Consider the following 21537-nt stretch of genomic DNA (forward strand, 5'->3'; position numbering starts at 1 on the left):
AGATGATACAGGGCCTGGACCATCTTCCTTATGAGGAAAGGCTGAGAGACCTGGGTCTGTTCAGCCTGGAGAAGAGAAGACTGAGAGGGGATCTCCTCAGTGTATATAAATACCTGAGGGGTGGGGGGACAGAAGGATGTAGCCAACCTCTTCTCAGTGGTTTGTGGGGATAGGACAAGGGGCAATGGCTGCAAGTTAGAACACAGGAAGTTCCGCACTGACATGCGAAAGAACTTCTTCAGGGTGAGGGTAATGGAGCATTGGAACTGGCTGCTCAGGGAGGTTGTGGAGTCTTCTTCTCTGGAGATATTCAAGGCCTGTCTGGATGCCTACCTGGGCAGCCTGCTCTGAGGAACCTGCTTTGGCAGGGGCGTTGGACCCGATGATCTTTTGAGGTCTCTTCCAACCCCTACAGTTCTGTGATTCTGTGATCGTTGATAACCTGTCTCCACTTCTACATTCATTTAGTCCTTTTGTTTGAGACAATTCAGTGCATCTCAGAATTAAAAAAAAAAAAAAAAAAAAAAAAAAAGTTTTCTTGTTTATCTTTTTGGTAGATTATACCAAAAAGCATCGATGGTAGATATTACAGATAGATTATAGATAGCTATGTATTACCCAGCAGATTACAGAATACCACACAAATATTAAAAAAAGTTAGCTGTAGGTGAGCTACCTCACGCTTTCAGGATTGTCGTCAGCATAATGTTCTTCATATATGTTGTGCCTTGAATGACTGGGATCCAAATCTTCTTTCAAAGAAGTGAACAAAAATGAACTTATGGTGCTATTATGGATTAAAAGACTGCAGTAAAATATTTTTGTTCAAACAGTAATCATTACTTACAGCTAGCTCTTCTTGACAAAAGATTGCTTACATGCTATTTAATGAAAAACAAGAATGCGTAATTCCATAATTTCTAACATGCTTTTTCTGTTTTGTTGTTGCTTTAGGGTTTAATGAAGAAATTCATCCGCTGTTCCACTCGAGTGACTGTGGGAACTATTAAAAAGTTTCTCAGCTTAAAATTAAAACTTCCAAGTTCTTACGAGGTACATTTGAAAGAACAATGCTTGTATTTTTATTGCATTGCAAAATATTAGATTTTTATGAAACTCAAACATATTTAAACTTGAGGAATATCTTTAAGTCTGAGTCACTAAGTACTATTCAATGTTCTAAGGTATATTTTCTGTCCTTAAATGGAAGTTCACGTTTTATCACAATGGCTAAAACTTTCTAACCAAGAAACTCATACAGTTGTAATAATCTGAGAGATAAATTAGTTTAGGCATTTTTATGTGAAAATAAATGATCTCTCTTTTCATGTGGCTAATAAAAAAAGTTACTTAATGAACATTTCAGCCAGTAGCTGTTGGGGAAAGGAGAGATCAACTAGACATACACCAAGTTATCCTTCAATTTCATTTTCTTTAGATATAAAAAACAATTCAGTCATTAGGAAGAAGTAACAAAAAATACCATTTGAATCTTTCAAAAGAAAGAAGTTGTGTGTGTGTGTGTATAAATATATATACACACACACCTTTTCTGGATTTACGTGGAATTTCATGGAGAGAGGGGTGGGTTGCAGAGTTATAAACCTGAGTTTAGTATGTTATTATAATGTGCCAACTAGCCATTTTGTTATCATTTGGTTTTGTTTTACATTAATTTAATCTCACTCTGATACCTTAAAGTCCTGTGTTATGTGGTATCTGCTTATTGCAAAATTTTAACATTTTTTTCCTCTTAAAAGTAGGAAAGCATTTATGGCTATAGTAATGAAAAAATAGCCATAGATTTTCACTGAAAGGTAAACTTAAGATGCTATGATACAGTTTAAATCAGTCATCTTTAACAGTAAGATAAATTTAATAAGATAAGCTTTAAGTAAGATAAGATAAGCTTTTTGTATTATGCCTTTAGTCCTCAAGTTAATGAGGAATCATGTCTTTATACTGAGAAATGCATTTACCATGGAATTTACCATTATTTTTAAACTACATTTTTAAAGTTAATTCATAACTTATTTTAAAAAGCTGACAATTACAGTACTTCAGTTTTGTAAGTTTGGGTTTGAAAGAGTGTTGCAGAATACCTTCACTATGCAACACAAAAGGCTTTCTCTTCAAAGAGACTCTGTGTGGCATTGATAAGTATAAGAAACATCTACTAGTGATTTTCTACCTAGTTTAGTAGGTTTTCTTCTATCAACATTTTCATTGAAAATGTAAAAGTGAAAAAAATAAATTGGAATACTAGTGTACAAAATAGCACATTGTCAGAATGTTGGATTTGTTAAGATTTGATACATATTCCTGATAAAATTATTGTACAATAATAGAAGTTCTGGGATTAATTTTCAGAGGTTCTCTTAAGAGTTTATTTAGTCATGAAAATGTTGCATAAGTTTGTCTTACTGTTTGTTCTGTTGTATTTTAAGCTGGATGTACTATGCAATGGAGAAATCATGGGGAAGGATCATACTATGGAATTCATCTATATGACAAGATGGAGACTAAGAGGCGAAAATGTAAATGCTGTTACATTATTAATAGATGATGTTTTGGTGTATTTATTGTAGAGAGTATACATACTTTTATAGCTTGACACAGAATATATACCATGACCCTTCAAAAGCTCTGAATTTAAAAATTGTTTTTGCATGTCTTCTGGATTTCTTATTTTAAAAAGGATCTAGTGAGTGAAACTCTCTAGCAAGTATATTGTGTAGAATCTGAAACTTAAAATTAGCAGGTATACAGAGTTTACATAGAAGTCCTGCTCATGGTTTTAAGTCAGCTATCTGAGAACTCCAAGCACGTATTTTCTGCAAATTTCCTTCTAGTGACCTTTTACATCTCACTAGTTAAGGAATCTGCATCTGACAGTTCTTTATTTAGAATTTGTTTTATTGAGTCAGTAATAAACCATAACACTGAAATTATGGGAGAAATCTAATTGATTTATGATTGCTTCTGTTAATGCTAAACCCATGTAATTTAGCGATGTTGCATAACAAACACTAACATCCATGTAACACAGCTAGAGGTGTTTTTCTTCTTTTATGTGCGTATTTTAGAATATTTGATTTATTAAACAACCTTTCTTTCAGGTCTGATATTGTTTGATTTAGTAGCTCTTACAATTACTTGTATGCTAGTTTTTTTTTTATCAGAGGTCATACCTCCATTTCTTCTCTTTCAATATATATATTCATTTGTTTGTGTGTGGCTATTGATTGCTCTTCACTCCTTATTGCTTTATGCTATAAGCAGATTTGTTGCCTGTCGCTACCAATGGGGGCTATATTGGAGCACAGCTAAAGTTATGCACTTAATTTATTAATCTGTAGAAAATTCCAAACTTTCTATACTCTTTTTAAGCTTTCTAGTACTTGAAATTAAAATGCACTGGGACTTGAACAGAGAAGACAGAGGATTAAGCACACTGTGGAGTTAACGATTCAAAAGTCTCTTAAAGATTTACCTTAATCTGGAGGGGGAAAAAAAAAAAAAAAAAGAAAAAAGGGTGAAAAAAAATCATAGGAACTAAGGGTGTTAATGTGTGTAGGAAAGTATTCATTACATTTGAAAATAATATTGCACTGAAATTTGATGTTTACTGAAACCCCAAACTGTACCAGTAACACCCGAAGTACCATTTTTCTAGTACTGCGTTGACACCAGTGGTATATGTTTGCCTAGCCATTTTATATTTTAACACTCATTGTACTATTAGGAAATGTTGAAGTAACAACTTTAGTGATACGTTTTTTTTTCATGAAATTGAGTCCTGCAGACCATGCCTACAGATGGACCTTTGTCAGTTGCACTGGTTTGTAAGCAATGGTAATAGCCATCTCGACAAAAAGGACATTATTTGTGCTGGCTTATGTTTTTCAAAAGTCTCAGAACTACCATTTTAACCTTAAGTGAATATAAAAGTTGACAACTTTTGCTTAGATTTATAAGTTATTTTTACATAAACAGAATATAGTCAGGTAAGGGTTCCTCTTTTCCTTTATGTAGTTTTAAATCATTCCCCTGAAGTCAGAGATGACAAACTAAAACCAGTAAAAATTACATTGTGCTGATGATAAATCTAGTAACATCTGGGCTTCTGATTTTGTTTTCCCTAACTTTGTTGGGTCTTGTTATAAAACAGAAGTTGCAATGGTAATTAATTAACGATCTCTTCTTTTGGATGAAGATCAAGTAAATCCATTATCTATGTCTTTGATACTATTCACTGTGAGCTTTTGCTGGCACACCTGTGGACCTTTCAAGAGGTAGCATAGTTAAGGGAAAAGATCAATTTATTCTTTAGAGAATTCTTTCTTGTTTTAAACAAGTAAATAAATTTTAAATTTTACATTTGAAAAATAAATAAGAAAAATTAAAAAGATGAATGTATATGTCCAGCTGTGGATGCCTCTTATCTGATCAGAAAATCATCTCCTTCGCAGTTTCGGTGTCAGAACTGCTCATCTTCGCAAGTCTGCTCACAGGATGGCACTTTTTATCAGGTAAGAGGCACTCACGACTGTACATATTACAGTCAGTAAGATCCTGTCAACACTACAGTTGTAATCCAAATTGTGGAGTTTTTATATCATCTCACTATAAAGTGTGCAAACACCATGAGCAAGGGCTATTTATATTCATTCAAAAATAGCTTTATCGAATGAATAAATATACTCCATTCAAATTATCAGATTTCATGTGCTTAAAAGATTTTTAATTTCCATTAGGTCAATTATCTTGTTGCTTCATTCTGTAGTTGGAAATCGACATCAGTGTGGAAGTGTTATCTAACTTCATCCTTCTAAATGTTATCTCATCCTTCTAACAAGTAGCATTGGGCAGTCACTAACAAAGGACCAAAACTGAAGAGTGAACCAAAAAAGACCACGCTGGTTTCATATTTTTAAGGCACTTCATCTGTTCTTTTTAATGGAGAAAAGAAGTGTTTGTTGTTTGTTTGTTTGTTTGTTTTCTGCCACTATATTCCTTTCATTTCTTTTCAAATTAGAAATGGAATAATGACTTATCTGTAGAATATAACAAACAAAAACCTCCAGTCTGCAAATTGAAGTTGATTCCTAGATTTCACTGATCAGCTTGGTGTTTTTTTCTCTGTATATCAATGTTTCAGTGTGCTCACTGAGCCTTTTGAATTGAATTAATTTCTTCTAAAAGTAACTTTGAAAGTCTGAAGTAATGTTTTTACTTGAGGCGGGGGGGGGGGGGGAAGAATAAAGATAGCAGGTTGCTTCTGCTGTGGATGGGAGTGACCTGCTTTACAGTCATGTCTACCTCACTACCTATACTCGCTCCACCATATTGCATTTTATTTGTACAGTTGGTTTGTATTTTTTTGTAACAGCACTGGTTTACATGGCAAATTTTTCAGTGAGGTCTCTGCCTGTATGCACTTCCAATTAGAGTTGAGTACTTTAGATGCAATTTATATAATCCAAGTATTTGTTCTGAAGCATGAAGAACAAGTGAAATAGCATTTAAATAATGTGGTAGCCATATCCTAGCTGAGAAAATCAGACCAATTTCTTACACTACGAATACATTTGTTAATTACACATGGTGCTCCCTGTCTTCTCTACTAAATGCTCTTGCTACTGCTGAATACTTCTGGTTTTATGCTTTGATTTCTCTGCACTCCAGTTTTTAAATCCTCAGCAAGTATGTTCACATTTAGTTCTGATGATAGTTTCAGTACCCCAGAATGAAAACTTTAATCTGTATAGGTCTCTGCAGTGGTATCTTTCTGTTTTTGGTTTCTGAATTTTGTCTCTTCTTGCATTTGAAGGATGCAGTAAAATATTACTGGTTTCAATGGTAACTTCTGTAATAATTCTTGATTCTTCCAAATTTGCAATAAAAAAGATTTAAACTATCTATGCCTTATGGCAGAGGCTACTTAAGCCCATACAGTTGATGAAACAATATTTTCTTCATTTTTATGCTATAGAAAATGATCAGTAAGTTAAGAGGAAAATGTCAGACTTAAATGAAATGCTGACAGAGCGAAAAAAATTAGATGTTAACAACTTCCAGCAACAAGCACTCAGATATTCTATGACACTTTCTGGAAGCCTACTCTTACCTCTCATACCACAACGATTTTGTGTAACTAAGGGATTCAGATAGTTTATTTGCTAATTTTTCCCAATAAGAACTAATAAAAATGCATTGCTGGATCTGAAGTTGAGGAGTTTGGATTTCAGGGAGGGGGAAAAGTAAGCCCTAATTTTTCAGAAAATCAGCTGACAGCAATTTGACCTGAGTTTATTTGTTGTTGGTTTTTTTTGGTGGTGTAGTGGTGTGCTTTTTTTTTTTTTTTTAAATACCAGAGGAACCTAGCTGCCATGAAAATCACACTGTATACATCATCTATAGATAGACCTTGTTTTACAAAGTATAAAATTTTAGGATTGTATCAGCAACGAAGACATAAGAGGATTTGAACATTCCAGTATGTGTCATAAAACATAAAAATCATGAAATACATAAAACTCGGATATATGAATTTCATATTTATAACAAATAATTATAGTTTACTTTGAGATAAGGTATAGATTTGAAGTACAGCTATGGCATTAATTGTTGAAATGTATAGAATTATTTCATATATATTGCAATCAGTTTTATTTATATATATGTGTCATAGGGATAAGCTCTGGCTATTCTTAAAGCTAACTTTAATTGCATTTCCTTAGTATTTTTTGTGAATTGTATCTTCATGTTATTCTTGTCTGTTGTTTTTCTCTTGCTTTTGTTTTTAGTCTTATCCTATGGTACTTCAGTATCGACCTAGAATTGACTTCGGTTAGACCAAAGGGCCAGATCCCACTGAGATGAATCCTGCACTATTTGTTTACCCATCGACAGATTGCACAATGAATGGATGTGCCTGGATTAGGGGGACACAACCAGATTTTCAGCATGCAAATAAGGACATTGTCTTTCTTAAAATTGTCAGTTGCATCTTTGTTGTTTCTATTAGAGCAAGCCAAGTGCCATTCTGCTACTGAAATGTGCATAAGATATTTGTGAATTTTACAAGTGTGCTGCAAATCATAGCCAAAATCATGAAGTGTACAGTCAAGATTCAAAAACTTTGGAATATTTTTGCTTGTGTGTTAGAAAATTTTTCTGGTCCTAATATTGATTACACTAGCAAAATGGCAAAGTGCTCATTCCATGTGGTGTTGCAGTTTCACACACTTACTATTTTACTGAATATTGTTGTTTAAATCATAGAGTACTGTACAAATAGCTAAGGATTATACCTTGAAGATATTTTGTATAGAAAATATATTTAGAAAAGTGGTGATTGTGCCACTACCTTTTTCTTGATAAGCTTCTCATGGGTCCAGGTATAGCTCGCTCATGAGTGTGCAAGAGTTCTTTTGTAGTGAATGAAGATTAATTACCCTTAACAAGAGATGTTTAACATGATAATTGAAAAAAGTAATTTTAAATTGTCTAAATAGACTCTGCCAATATTGCTTAAAAGCATAGCAGCCTTTGTGATTGCACTTTTCTATGGCTACCCTAAAGATTGGAATATGGGATACAGCTATTTTTGGAAAATGGCTTCTGGTCAGGATACATTTCTTCTAATAAAGCCTTCATAAAAATGAGGTTAAAATAATTTATCTATGAAACAAATTTCACTGTCGGGTTACAGCCAAGGCAAAATTTACACATAGTTATTGCACTTCATGGTAAGCACTTCCTTTTAAGATTGGGTGAAGGACATGCTAAGAAAAAATAACATAGCTTTAATTACATTATATATCTCTTGTGACTATCCGGGACTTAGAATTCATTGTAGAAATTTTTCACTAGTTGAAGTCACGTCATAAAACTATTTACATAAAATTAGAGGCAATGCAATACTGAAGATAAGCAGTCTGACCAAAATAATTGTTCAGATCATTGTTTTTTCCTAAGATCTGGTAGTGCTGGATAGAAGAGTGATTGTTGCCTTAGGTATTGCAAGGAAAATTGTTGAAGTATAGAATGTTTATTGAGGTCTCTGGTAATGTTGCAGGGAGCACAGTAATGCATGTTTCCTGTAGTCTTCCATTGTCTTTGCTCTGCTTAAAAATCAAATGAGATTTTTTACTTCAAATTCTGTGGAGATATCTGTAGTTCAGTACCTTTATATAATTTCTACTTCATACACACCTGCTAGTATTGTAGATAGCTATTTACTTTCCTATGCTTTTTGCATACAACAGAAAAGAACCAAATCAACTTTTCAGAAGCCTAGTCGTACTTAGGACAAAGTGAAAATTCTATCTTGAAAACCTTGGGATCAGGTATAAAAGATAGATGCAAGGCTGTAACTCCTTTTTAAATGTATATTCATGTACTTTAGTATGTTTCTGTAGGAGAAGCATGGATGTTGTGGATTAAATCTGGCCCCCTTAGTGTTTGCAGGAGTTCTAATGTTGCTGACCTGAGGAATCCATACATAGTTAGGCTAAGTCCTGCCGTTGCACTCCAAAGCCTGTATGAAATGCAGAAATAAAGATGCTGTCAGTAGCAATCTGTTTAGGAAACCTGCCATTGCAGGTCAAGGTTGCACATATTGTGCAGATGCCAGTGAACCTAGGGAAGCAAAACGTTCAGGAAGCTGCTGCTCCTTTCTGCAGGTATAACGTGCTGACTGGTACAGGCACTGCTTCGCCCACCCTGTGGATGGAAACAGGGCCATGTGCTGGCTGCAGGAAGTGGTCATCTTTTTGTCCATACGGTGTATGATGTGCTGCTGCTTGACAGAAGCGAGAAGAGACTCAATATAGGGAGGGCACTGCTCCTTGGCAGAGAAAAAGTTCTTTGTGTGCATGGAGGTCCTCCTCATGGAGCAGCCTGTCAGATCAGAGCATGCATTCTAATTGCAAGTCATTGTTACCTTTAGTATATACAATTGTTTTATATGGTATAAATAAGATATTATTTGTAAATATTTACATGCACATGCAAATGACACCTTACAGTTTTTTATATATTTCACGTGTTTTTATACCAGAATTTTCACTGTAGATTCACCTAACATAAAATGGCTGTTTCAGTTTATCATGAAACAATACTACTCGTAAGCATAATTTCTGCTTGGTTTGGGGGACAATTTTTTTTTTTTCTCAAGAATTGCTCTTGCTGTTTTAACGAGTTTGAACAGATTTGATGTGGAAAAAGAAAAAGAACAACACGTTAATTGTAATCTATTTTCAGTTGTCTTACACAGAAGTTTTCATCTAGTGAGCAGGACCCTTGAAATTTGACTACTTTGATGTCTTCTGAATGACATCCCAATAGAAGATTTGATGTCTACCAACTGTCTGTATTCACAATTCAGAGAACCATGAATTTGTCTTGATCAAAATCAGATACTGTTAATTCATGGTATTTTTGCCTTCTGTAAACTAACTTAAAGCTAGTTTACAGAAGACAAATCTTCATTTTAAGTATGGAAAATACAGACAGATATGATTTAATGTTCCCAGCTGAGAATTATGGCCTTAAATGCTTCTAAATGCATATAATCTAGCCAACTACCTACAATTTATGCATTTCTGATTTGATGGCACAGCGTCTGAGTGCTGTTCTACTTTAATAGTTTTTGTAGCAGTGAAGTGCCAGTGAAATACATATCTAAACTGGGCAGCTTGTATAACACAGGCATCGCCTTTTTTTTACAGGAAAATTCTCTTCTGTATAGTACGTATGTGCCATGTGTCTACAGATAGGCATATTTGATTCATTTGTGCCAATTAAAAATACCTGAACAACACAGGGATATGAGAATGCATGTACAGATTCATGTGTGCCAAAGATGGAGTAAGTGGAACAAGTAGTAAACGTTCTACTAGAACTGCACCATATTCCATCACAGAGCAGATTACTGTATACAGTGCACACTTTCTGAACATTTCCATGACACAGAGTCACCACTGCATGTTTGTAAAGAATAAAAGAAGTGTTGCTGCAACTGTTTTTCTTAGGCTTTCCCATATTGTCAGTACCTAGCTGCAGAAGACCTAAAAAATTCGACACTACTACCTAACCTTGCTGTCTCTTATTTATATCTTTGGTGCTTTTTTTTTTTTTCCTGAAAGAGAAAAATTCTCTGCTTTTGTTTTGAGTAACACATTAATGAAAGTTTTAAGCAACTTTTCATTGGGCATAGCTGTATGCTGCATTTGTCTAGTAACGAACTAGCTAGAATTTACAAGTGAGATCGTATAAAATCTCAAACAGTATAGAATTCAATAATCAAGAAATGTATTTTCCATCACGCCTTGCTACAGTGCTCCTAGCTAAGGGCCTAGTCCTTGAAAACACATTTTTATTTGGATGAAATACCAAATAAGATTCCTACGATAATCTTAAGTAACTCATCACTGCTGTACTTAACTGCTCACATGAGTGCTTCTGGGATTTGGGTCCTAGCAGTATGCAGCACTCTAAGTATATTGGGCATACTCAGCTAGCTTGCAGCTATTACGCAAAAAATAATAATATATGAAATAAAAATATATATATATGAAAAGTATTATTTTGACTTTACTGAAAATGTTATATAAAGTGCCTGATTAGTAATACAGAATATATTTTAAAACCATTATTTGCATTTGGCAGGGTAATACTTCCTTCTGTATCTTATCAATGGTCTTAATATTTTCAGCAAGAGTATTTCATAATTCTTCTGTATTGAGAAGCCTTCTTTCATGTGAAACAAGCAGAAAAATAAATGTTCTGTCAGTTTTTTTCTGTCTCAGTAGAAACTATATGAAAAGAATACCTTTATAATTAAATTATTTTATTTTCTGTGTGAGGTGACCTTGAATTTTGAATCTTGATCTTTTTTTCTCCTAGGCTCCAAAGATTTGACTCTACTTTTCTCTTCTGCAGTTATCAAAAACAGTTCCAGTATATCTGTAGGAGAAGAGATTATCACATTGCTTTTAGGCATAAGCTAGACTCTCTTCTCCACTGCAGATGAAGTGATGGTGTACAGTTCCCATCTCATCTATTCTATGTGTAATTTTTAGGCATGGCTTTGTAAGAGAAGTAAAGAATTTCTCTGCTGCTTTCTAAAATAACAGAAAGTGCTAGTGTTTAATCTTTAATTGAACCAATCACTAAATTGTATTGTTCCTTTTGCTTGCAACAGAAGGAATAGTCTCCAGCTCTGCCAGGTACTACAGCTGGTAGAAATTCTGTAGAATAGACAATTGTTCAAAACCAATCTTAAGTCACAAAATAAACATACTGAGTCCTAGAGGGGCTGCATAAAATACTGGTCAAAAACATAGAATAATCAAACTCATTTTTATTCTGGAAAAGACCCAAAGCTGTTAAGACATGTTCCTATCCACAGCAAGTATATAAACATTGTAGAGATGCTTAAATCAAGAGTGTGGTCCAATTTCTTCACTTAACCTAGACAAGCTGAAAGCAAGTGTTGAAGAAAGTGAATAATTATAAAAGGTTAATTTGATAATTAATTTGCCCTTACAAAGGGACAATCACGTAGGTACAGCCACTACTAAGATGGAAGAATGTGTGGCATGTCCCTTCACAGTTACAACCCCACAAATCTTCTGGTCTTGTAGTATAAAAATAGTTTCATAGCTAAGACTGAACAGGATGGAGATTCTCTGAAGAGCCACTATTAAAAGAGTTTGCAGAAGAGAGCAAAGCAAAACAAACCTAGACTATGTGACAGACCTCCTTTTGCAGTACAGATACCAAATTGCTGATTGTTACGGCAGCACCTTTTTGGACAGAGAGCACACCTGAACTGAGTCCAGAAAAGCTCCACAGCGTCAGTTTTCTAGCTCTGAGAGCCAGCAGGTGATACGCTGCATCTCCACTGCATGTCTTAGAACAAGTTAGAAGCAGGTTCCACCCTCACATTAAAAAAAGCTAATGCTCAATGCCAAAGAAATTCATGGTTTCTTTTGGAATTAAGTTAGTCTCTCCTGGATTTCACCAAAATGTTCACAGTTCTGCATTTTGAATCTTTTATACCCAATTTGAATGAGATAATGCTTCCATGAGGTATTCAGCTAGAGAAGTTTGTTTGAGGAAGGATCACTGGAGCTTGTTCCAGGATGGATTCCAAGATTCAAGGAGTTTGATTCACGCTAAAGGAAATGTGAAAAGCTTCCGACTGTCCAGCTACTAGTTTTATGATGTATGGGGAGTCTAGTCTTCAGGCCTCAGTTGAAATGTCCTTTTGTAGGGATGTCCTCCAAAAGACTTGTAATATTTTTTCTTTGTAAGCAGATCTACCTGTTTATGTTTTGTTTTTCCACTACTATACTGCCCATAGATCAGGTAAAAACATCATATTTCAGAATAGGAAATCTATTAAGAGATTCTTCCACCCAAGTTATGTGATATACATCTTCTGAAGTTAGGTAGCTTGCTAACACAGTTAAAAAGGATGTTGTTTTGTTCTCTAGCAAACAGTTTAAATCCATGCAGTGCTGGTGTGTGGCAATGAAATGGAAGAACTCTGTAGGCTGGTGGAAAAGCTCAGGCTACCTTTTGTACCTGTACAGAACCAGAGAGCTGCTTCGGTAGACTCAGGGTGGAGGAGACATTTTGGAATGAAAGGTGTCTACAAGTGGATTTTTTTTTCTAATCACATTAATTTTAGCCAAACAGAGGCATTAGTTGGATTTTGCATGTTTATCTAAACCATACAATGTAGTTTTATTTGAAGTAATGTGTATTTTTAGAAAAAAAAAAAATCTAATAAGGTTTAACAATGCGACAGATAACAGGGTGAGATGAACAGAAGTAGTTATTGTGCATTTTCCTTTTTCGTGATTGTGAGTGGATGGCAAAATAAGGGTTAAGGGTCGGTTGTTGTATCAGATAGAAGATTGCTGCAACAGTAAAACATTTGTGCTGCTAGTTAACATACTGAGGTTTGTGTTACAAATGAAGTTGTAATAAAGATGTTTATTATCAAAGTGAGAGGCACATATTTTATGATGGTATTCTACTCCTAAAATTGTGTTTTGTATTATAGCATGTTGAGTAAATAGACATTCTTGCTGTTGTCTCATGAATTTTGATGCAGTAAAATGAAACTTGCCCCCTTTTTTTACTGAAAAATGTAACATAACTAATTGATTTTAAAATATTCTTTGTTGTCAGATACTTAGTTTGTTCACCAAAAAAAGTTTCCTTAAAAAACAAACAAATTATTTTTATGGATAATCTGATTGCCTAATAGTTCTAAAGGACTTATTTAATACCAAAGGTAAGCCGCCCAGAAACTGACTTGGAATTAGGCACTGGAGTGCAGTGGTGGAGAGCTACGTCTGGAGCTGGTCCAGCAGAACTCCCTGGTGGTGACTGTGTCTGTCACCCACTCAAGGGGTCAGGCATACCTAGAAGTTTCCAAAACAAACTAAAAAATAAAAACGGGACTAAAGTTAATAGACCTAGAGTAACTCTCTGAGTATAGTTAACGTTCAAAAAGAGCACAAATGCTTGCATTACTGATGTGTCTGCTATACCTGGCCTGTGAACTAATCAAATACTTTGGTGTGCTGTCAATCCTGTAAACCTTCCGAAGCACAAAATATTCACCAAGCTACTTTTGGGTTTTCTAGTTGTAGTTCAGTGATATTTTGGAGGGTGGAAAGGACAGACTTGGAAGATAATCAGAAAATATTGTGTTTTACAGATTTTTATAGATATTTTTTTAGCAAATGGCATTGCTGTCCTCAACGTGAGACCATTGATTAGCAAGAAGTCAATTATTTTACTTGTGCAGTATAAAATACAATAAAGAAATCTAAATACCCTAACTTCCTTTTCCAGAATAGTGAATAACTAAACTGGAAAGTTATAGGGCAAGTTAATTATTTAGCTGACTGAAATATTTAATTCTAAAAACTTACCAGTAGTAGTATTTTTCTCAAATACGTGCTTCTTAAAATAAGCATGAAGCAGTGCATCATTTTTTCCCTTATTGCAGACTTAACTGTTGACAGGAAGGTTATTTTGCCTTTTTTGTTTGTTTGTTTTTAAATGCAGAGCCTGAATTGTTGGATGTTCCAGGCTCCTGAATAGATGCTATAGAGTTAGTCTCAATGGATTTTCTTTGGGATGGGGGCCTAAGTGTCCTTATATAAGCTGTGATCCAAGTTATGATAAGAAAGGAGCCTATGGTGAGCAGTAATAATGTTCTAATGCTTCCTTGCATTTGATCAGTAGCTATTGGTTTTTAATATAACAGCCCTCACAGTACTTAGGAGCTCATAGAACATATTGTGTTGTTATGTTGCTAATTTGTTTTAAAATATAAAATGTTTTAAGCTTTTTGTCAAAAGTGATAACATCATATTACAAATAAACCTTTTTGTGGTTGTAAAATTTAGCTTATAAATCATTCAAATTGAAGTGAAAAAACACAGGTCATTGTTAATGACAGTCTATCCTACTATTAAGAGTATATGTATTTTTGTAAAGGAAAAGCACTTGTAGATATTTAATCAGTCCAATATCTATCTATGTTAATGTTTTGGAAAAAAAAAAAAAAACAAAATGCTGCTTAGAGAATCACTTACATATTTTTATTTGTTGTGCTCAGATGCATTTTCTGTTGATTTATGGAATGTTATTCTGTGTGAAGCTGTATAGTTAGTACAGCTGGGCTAAATGCATTTCTTACCTGAACTTAATGAAATGGATGTAACTCTGCTATCACGTATTCTGTCCGATCAGAAACCTGTTGGCAAAATATAGATTGGTGGTGCTGTTTTTCATCTTTGATATTAGCTTCATCCTACCTTAGATCATTTCTACTTCATAATAATTATAAAAATACTAGCAGATTTCTGTGGTGTTTGTGTTTTAATAGATGTTTGGGGGCATATGTGGTTATTCAGTTATATCTTCTTATGCTTATGAACATTTATATAAAACAGTGACAAAAATTTACAGATGATATTTAAAATGCGGTTCCCCCAGATGAAAAATGTGCCAGATTAGACAAGTTTAATAATTTTCCTCCAAAGGAAACTACTGCCAGGTACATGCATGGAATTTGATTGCATCACTAAAGTTTGAGCATTTGCACAAATAGTGTACATTTTTTTTGTTTGTTTTGGTTTTTTAATCCAGAATAACTAATTTCTTGTAACATTTTGAGGCAATTCAAAACCTCATCCTTAACTTTATTTTGACTCAATATAGTGGATTTACAGGTTCAAAAAAAAAAAAAAAAAGATCAAAACAGATAATTTTATTGGAGTATTAGTGGAAACTGGTGACCACATTTGTTTGTAGTTATTGATGTACGGTCTCAATTTTATTTACTTGTTTCAGTGGGATTCTACAGGGTCTTCTCAGTGGTCAAAGTCTTCAGTGGAGTTACTTTGTGTAGTTCTCATTGTAGCTAAGAATCGAAATGGCCCAGATGTCCCACTTCCTCACTGAAATTTCTTTCATGGTTGGCTTGTTCAACGTCTAACTCATATTGTTTAAATTTAAGCTTATTATATTAACCTTCCTGTAAGTAAATAAATTTTGCAACATTCAATGTATACACTAGCAGTAGTTTCAGTGTTATGAACACAGCTGAATAAATACTTGCAGAATTGTGAAATAAGGGGAGAATTTCACTTAAACAATGAATATTTGTCATGACAGTATCTTATTAATACGCATGCTTCACAAAGATCTGTGAGTGATCAGTTTCTAATGTGTTTTATTATTTGAATATTGTACATATTTATAACTTTTGTTAAGAGCTGATTTACATATGGATTCATTGGGGGTCAACATCTCAGGGTCCACAAAGTAGCATTTTGAAAACTTAAATCCATTTGAGCTATGAATGCAATACCAGTATTGCAGTCTTGTGTCGCCCGAAGAACCAAATACTTTGCATTTCAAAGAGTTTAAACACATTGTAAATTTTATCTAGTTCTACCAAAGGAATGTTTTTTCATACATGCTGACATAATTAGAAACTGAGTTGTGGCCCTGGAAAAAATGAGATGCCTATAACTGAGTTAGCACTAGAGAGCAATTTAACAATTAGGTAAATGAAGTGCTGGCACTAATGTCTATTTTGGCAAAAAGCTGTGGTACTGCCTTTTGGTGCAGAGTGAAGTGTGCATGTTTGAAGATGCATCTACATTTGTAAACAAGGTTTATTTTAGAGCAGTAGCTCATGCAAACCCTGTAAATGGACCTATTCGAATCTTGTGTATTAAATATGATTGATATGTAGTATTTATAATTATGTAACTACTTGTAAGTTTCATTACCAGTGATGTTAAATGGAGTTCTTCATACTAATGTCAAGAATGTTCACAGCACCTTTATAACCACTGATAACAAATTGCAATTTGGTATGACCCATGTGCTGCAAGATGCCTCTAGCCCAGTTGGATTAATTTTATTAAAAAAATCTAGATGAGCAAGAAGTATAACTAATCTGCTTACTAGCACTGAATTGCTCCTTTCTCAAAGCAATAAATATATTCATGTTGTAACATCTGTTGTGCAGCCTACATTCGAGTTGTTTTGTTGCATTGTTTCTATATAATTTATTTTGTGCAATAAAAAAATCTCTGGTTTTATCTGACTTTTCTCTAATTTTTAATAATACTTCAATAAAAACCTTTGCTAGCTTTATGGCTCAGTCAGGGAAGTAAGTGTACTATCAACTCACAGAAACACAAAAATGAAATGGAATGCAGAAATGTTTCACCTTATAGAAAAAGCAGAACATACTTAAATAGCCTAATTTTGTCCTCATTAATGTCATAGGGAGCATTACCATTTTCATGGGTGCAAAGCCTGCCAAGCACTAAAGTTGACTGGATTTGGCACTCCATCTGCAAAATATATACACATACTGAGTTATTGAGAAGAAAAACAATGGAGGAAGAGATGCTATTCAGGAAAAGTCGTGTTTTTTATCTGAGGTGAAATCTGTAATACCGCTGCATGAGAGCTGAGATGTTTCAGATTAGGAAATAATAGAAAGGATTGCTGATTAAAATGATCTGAGACAATAAGCATTTTGCATCCTCTTGTAAAATTCTTCTAGATGCTGGCAGAAAGAAGATGATAACTTCCTGTGAACTCAAAATGTGAAGGTGTATATACTATTTTGCAATATGTACGTATGATTAAGTGAAACACATTTTCCATGACTAGCTTAGATTTGTTAGCAATGCTGCAGTTTGCTGATATACAGGCAAAGAGCAGTTATGTGATGATATTTGCTGCTATGAGAGCCTGTGCAACAGGAGGAGTGCAGCTTATCTGGCTCTACTTTGAAGCTTTTTCTTGTTGAATATTTCACCTCCAAATATTTGGAATATGTTATTATATAAGCTTTGTATAAAGTCATACTCCATGGCCTTAAAAATAATTTCCCTTCTGTTAAATGTGTTCAATCAAGGAAAAAAAAAGAAAAAAGGAAAAACTGCTTAATGCTTCTACAATATTTATGAAACAGAAATTCGTTGAATGGTACTTAGCTGCAAAATTCTGCAAAATTCTGCTCCTAAGTAGGGAACAATGATTCTTCAAACAAAATTTCTGGGGGGGGGGGGGGGGGGGGATGATTAAAAAGTGTTGCTGATTAAATTAAAGATTTACTTTGTTTCAGGCAGCTAAAAAAAGAATCATTACAGGAAAAACACGCAAAGGTCTAGTAACAAATGCATAATCAGTCATCAGTCCTGATTATGATTTATTGAAGGAGGAATCTGTAAGTCCTTTCTGGAGCCAGAGCTGCAGGTAGGTGGTATACAAACAGCTATTTACATTGGGGTGTAGCTTATGAATTTCCCTGTTAATAGAACTCTGATTCAAATTGTTTTATATCCTGTTTCATTTTTTTATTATTATTATTCTAGAGGAGCATATGCTGTGCAACATCTATAGGTGATTTTTTATTATTTTTTTGGGGGGAGGGGGGAGAAAAGTGATTTAGTAATCTAGTTTTCATTAAAGAAACAGAAATTTGCTGGCAATCTGTAATATGAGCACCTCGTTCCAGTGGCAGACTTCCAACATCTTCATTTGGAAAAAAGACTGCTGCATTCATAATTCATAAAAGCATTGGCATCTATCCCATTAAACTAACACAGGAAGAGAAAACATACTCAAAAACATTCTGTCCATCTTTTCTAAACTATTCATAGGTGGAGTTCTGTCCTTTTGTGGACTACACAAAAAATACAGTAAGTACATTTATAGATATGAAAAATAATTACAATAATCAACCTATTGATAAAAAGCACTGTCCTTAATACCAGGTATGGAGAAATTTTAAATTCCTTGAATTTAATTTCGTCCTTTGGTGACTGAAGATGCATAATGTGTGTGTGCCAGTGCCTCTGCAGACTTCCAGTCCTCTTGTCAGTAGCCTTTACAGATTTAAATGTTCTAGGACATCTGTAGACCTGGCAGACCTTGTTACTAGCCAGTATTCTTCCTTTATATTTTCTGATCATGTTCTTCTCAAAATAGTATAATTTGTGTTTTACTGCTTTCTAAAATATGTTTTATTCTAATGCTTCTCCCTCTAAAGTACTAAAAGCGATGCAGACAAAGAGAGTATCCTGTACGTTCATCTTTGTATCCTTATGCTGCACCCAACGTGGAGATTCCTGAACATCTTGAGAAGTGGTCTCAGGAAGTTCAGCATTGCTCCTGTGCTTTGCTGATCTATGATTTTTAAACCATCTTATTACACATGAAGAACTCTGAGCAGGAAAATGGCTTTGAACAGCTGATCTAATGGTATCTTCTGAGACAGATAATGCATGAACCATTGTAAGAAATAAATGATTTTCTTGTTATATGAGGGGCTACTTACCTAATTCCACAGGAGCTGCAAAATTCAACAGAGTATCTTGAAAATCTGGTTCATGTGAACAAATCAACCGTCATCAGGCTTGATGTATTTTACCATTGCAAAAAATAACACTTGTTCTGATGTTCAGCACTAGGGTAGCTGAAAATAACAGATTTTCTACTATTTACTGTAAACCCTGCTGTATAGCATTGTATATTAATTATGTCATAGGTTTCATATTTCATGTATGAAATGGTTTCAGAAGCTATCTATGCTACAGCATCCAGAATTGGCTGTCCAATTGGCAACCAACATCCAGAATAGCACCTGTACCGTGAAGTGTGTTCCTTCTTCATCTTCAGCACTGATTGCATTCTAATGCTAAACAGCAATATCAGGGATTTCATCTAGACCCCTTCTCTTTCTGTAAATGTTTGCCTCATTTTTGTTCTCTAGTAATGAAAATTCTTGGAACAAGAAATAATAGTAGGCTTGGATCTGTATTGGTAAATAAAGTTCTTTAACTTAGAGCAGTCAGCCTACCCCATTCTTCTCATGTTCTGCTGATTGCCAGAACTTTTCTTCTCAGCATGAAAAGGTGGTTCAGGAGTACCTTACGAATAAATGGAAGAACTTTGCTAATCTGCTTGAGGTAAGTGATATATTACCTATTTTTCAGTTACTGAATAACTACAATTTGAAGAGATCTCTGGCTAGTATTTTGAGAGGATGAATGTGCTTGATCAGAGCATTGCCCATCTAATTTGACAAATTATTTATTCATAGAGTGATAAAAAGGTAACAAGCTAGTAGAAATGCGTGTTAATATAAAAATAAATAAATCATGCAATAGCTTATTTAGAGAAGTTCTACTGTGAAGGATAGAATCTGCACTGTTCCTGTTTTCACCAAAGGCTGCTATAATTTGAGTTCTTTACTTGCTGTGAAAAACTCAAGGAATCGCAGCATGATCACAGCATGAAGCCAAAGAAGTGTTATGTAGATGCCTGGTCCTGTAGACAGGCATGTGATTAAAGACTATTCACATGTGTGACCTGCAACACATGTGCATAGGTTTTAGTGATGCTATTATGGAAATATGAATTGGCTTGCTAATGGCATGTTCTCCATATGTTTTATATATTGTATGTAAAACAATAAAATCACCAGAGAAAATAGATGCCTAGCATGTCAAAGGAATCTGAAGTGCTTTGTAAATTTAAAACATACACATGCAGGAGGGGCTTTGCTATAACAACATGGCCGTAGGTGAAAGCAGAATTGAGTGACCTAGCACAAGTAATACCACCTTCAGCTGCAACTTACGAAGGTAAGTTTTCAAGGTAGCAGTAACTTGAAATCACAATTCACATTGAAATTTTGTTCAGGCCTGTCCCCTGACATTGGAGAACAGTGCCAAGAAAAAAAAGTGCATTAGCAAGGCAGCACTGCGCTGCTGTGCCGGCTGGCTTTGAGCTGAGGTACAAGCACATCACTGGCCATGATGCCCTGGCACCATGCTTCATTGTGCACAGAGTTTTCTCTTGTGATAAACAGAAAAAACTCTGTCAAAGTACATCACATTTGACCGACAAATACATTGTTATATCACTTAACTACTGCAAAGCCATGGCTCAAGTAGGTGACCAGAAGATAGGCTTCTTAGAAGTCCTCCCTTTTTACTACTACTAAGCTTAGACTTAGACTGCAAACAGTAGCTGAAACTAACATCGAGACTTTCTAAAGGACATGACCTTGGAAAACAGAAGAAGGGCATCTTTAAAGCCTTACCAGAGCAGAAAAAAATGGACAATAAATAAAGTAAATTTGGAGGGGGGGGGGGGGTGGAAAGGTGTCCCTGGTTATGGCAGAAGATAAAGGGCTTCTTGGCATAGCCATAGGGCTGAAACTGTGAAATGTGCTGCAAGACAGTCCATAGAGTTACAGGTGGCTTGATGATGAATACTTTGGGAGCATAGGTCCTGGAAAAGGAAAGCCACCTGTTGTGCGGCAGCTCTCTTGTCTGGTGTGCTTTCACTTACCCACAAGTGATCACTGGAATAAGAACCTTTATTTGGGGTGGTGGCGGTGGAAAATCATGTTGTAAGGAGCTCAGAGTTGTGAATATAAATAAAACATTTCTGTGAGAAAGTGAGCACTAGATAGTGCTTCATACTATTAATAGCTTCTAAGAAAAGATACCATGTCCCAAGAGCAAAAGCATGCTGGGTTGTAGCCTGCTGCTAGGAGAACTTATCTAAATGTAGTCCCCACAGAGGCTGACGATTGTTTCCATTTACTCTCTAAGTCAAATGTGTTTTTTTCCACTTCAGTGCGGGATCAATTATACATATCTCTGAAAGCCCACAGGTACAAGCACCTCTAACTCAACAGACTACAAGGCGCACATACATTTCTAATTTAAGGAGCCAAAGCTTAACCAAATCTGTATTTCCTCATGCATCAGTAATATTCAGAAAAGGAGGAGAAATCCAGCTTTGTTTGAGTGATGACCCATGAAGGTTGCATTAAGAATGTTCAAAGCATCATAGATCCATTCCAAGCAGCACAATAAATGCTCCAGTTGTGCTCCTACAAAAGTCACACAGAGATGGCAGGAGGCTTCCCCCTGACTTCTCTGGGTACAA

The 21537-nt window shown here is 35.0% G+C and overlaps 1 protein-coding gene across 3 annotated transcripts in view; it reads left to right on the plus strand.

Moving 5' to 3' along the window:
- Positions 1 to 10870, plus strand: part of PCGF5 (polycomb group ring finger 5) — a 57868-nt gene extending 46998 nt beyond the window's left edge. For 2 of the 3 annotated variants that reach the window (XM_084289795.1, XM_084289794.1), the window contains exons 7-10: positions 955 to 1053; positions 2448 to 2537; positions 4473 to 4532; positions 6810 to 10870. In XM_084289795.1, the coding sequence (XP_084145921.1) occupies positions 955 to 1053; positions 2448 to 2537; positions 4473 to 4532; positions 6810 to 6857 (297 nt within the window). In that variant the 3' untranslated portion in view covers positions 6858 to 10870. The remainder of the gene's footprint in view (positions 1 to 954; positions 1054 to 2447; positions 2538 to 4472; positions 4533 to 6809) is intronic. The other variant, XM_084289796.1, reaches the window with a different exon arrangement.
- The last annotated feature ends 10667 nt before the right edge of the window (positions 10871 to 21537 follow it).

The sequence above is a fragment of the Netta rufina genome (genome assembly GCF_964035555.1).
Source record: "Netta rufina genome assembly, chromosome: 7".
In the NCBI taxonomy this organism is placed as follows: domain Eukaryota; kingdom Metazoa; phylum Chordata; class Aves; order Anseriformes; family Anatidae; genus Netta; species Netta rufina.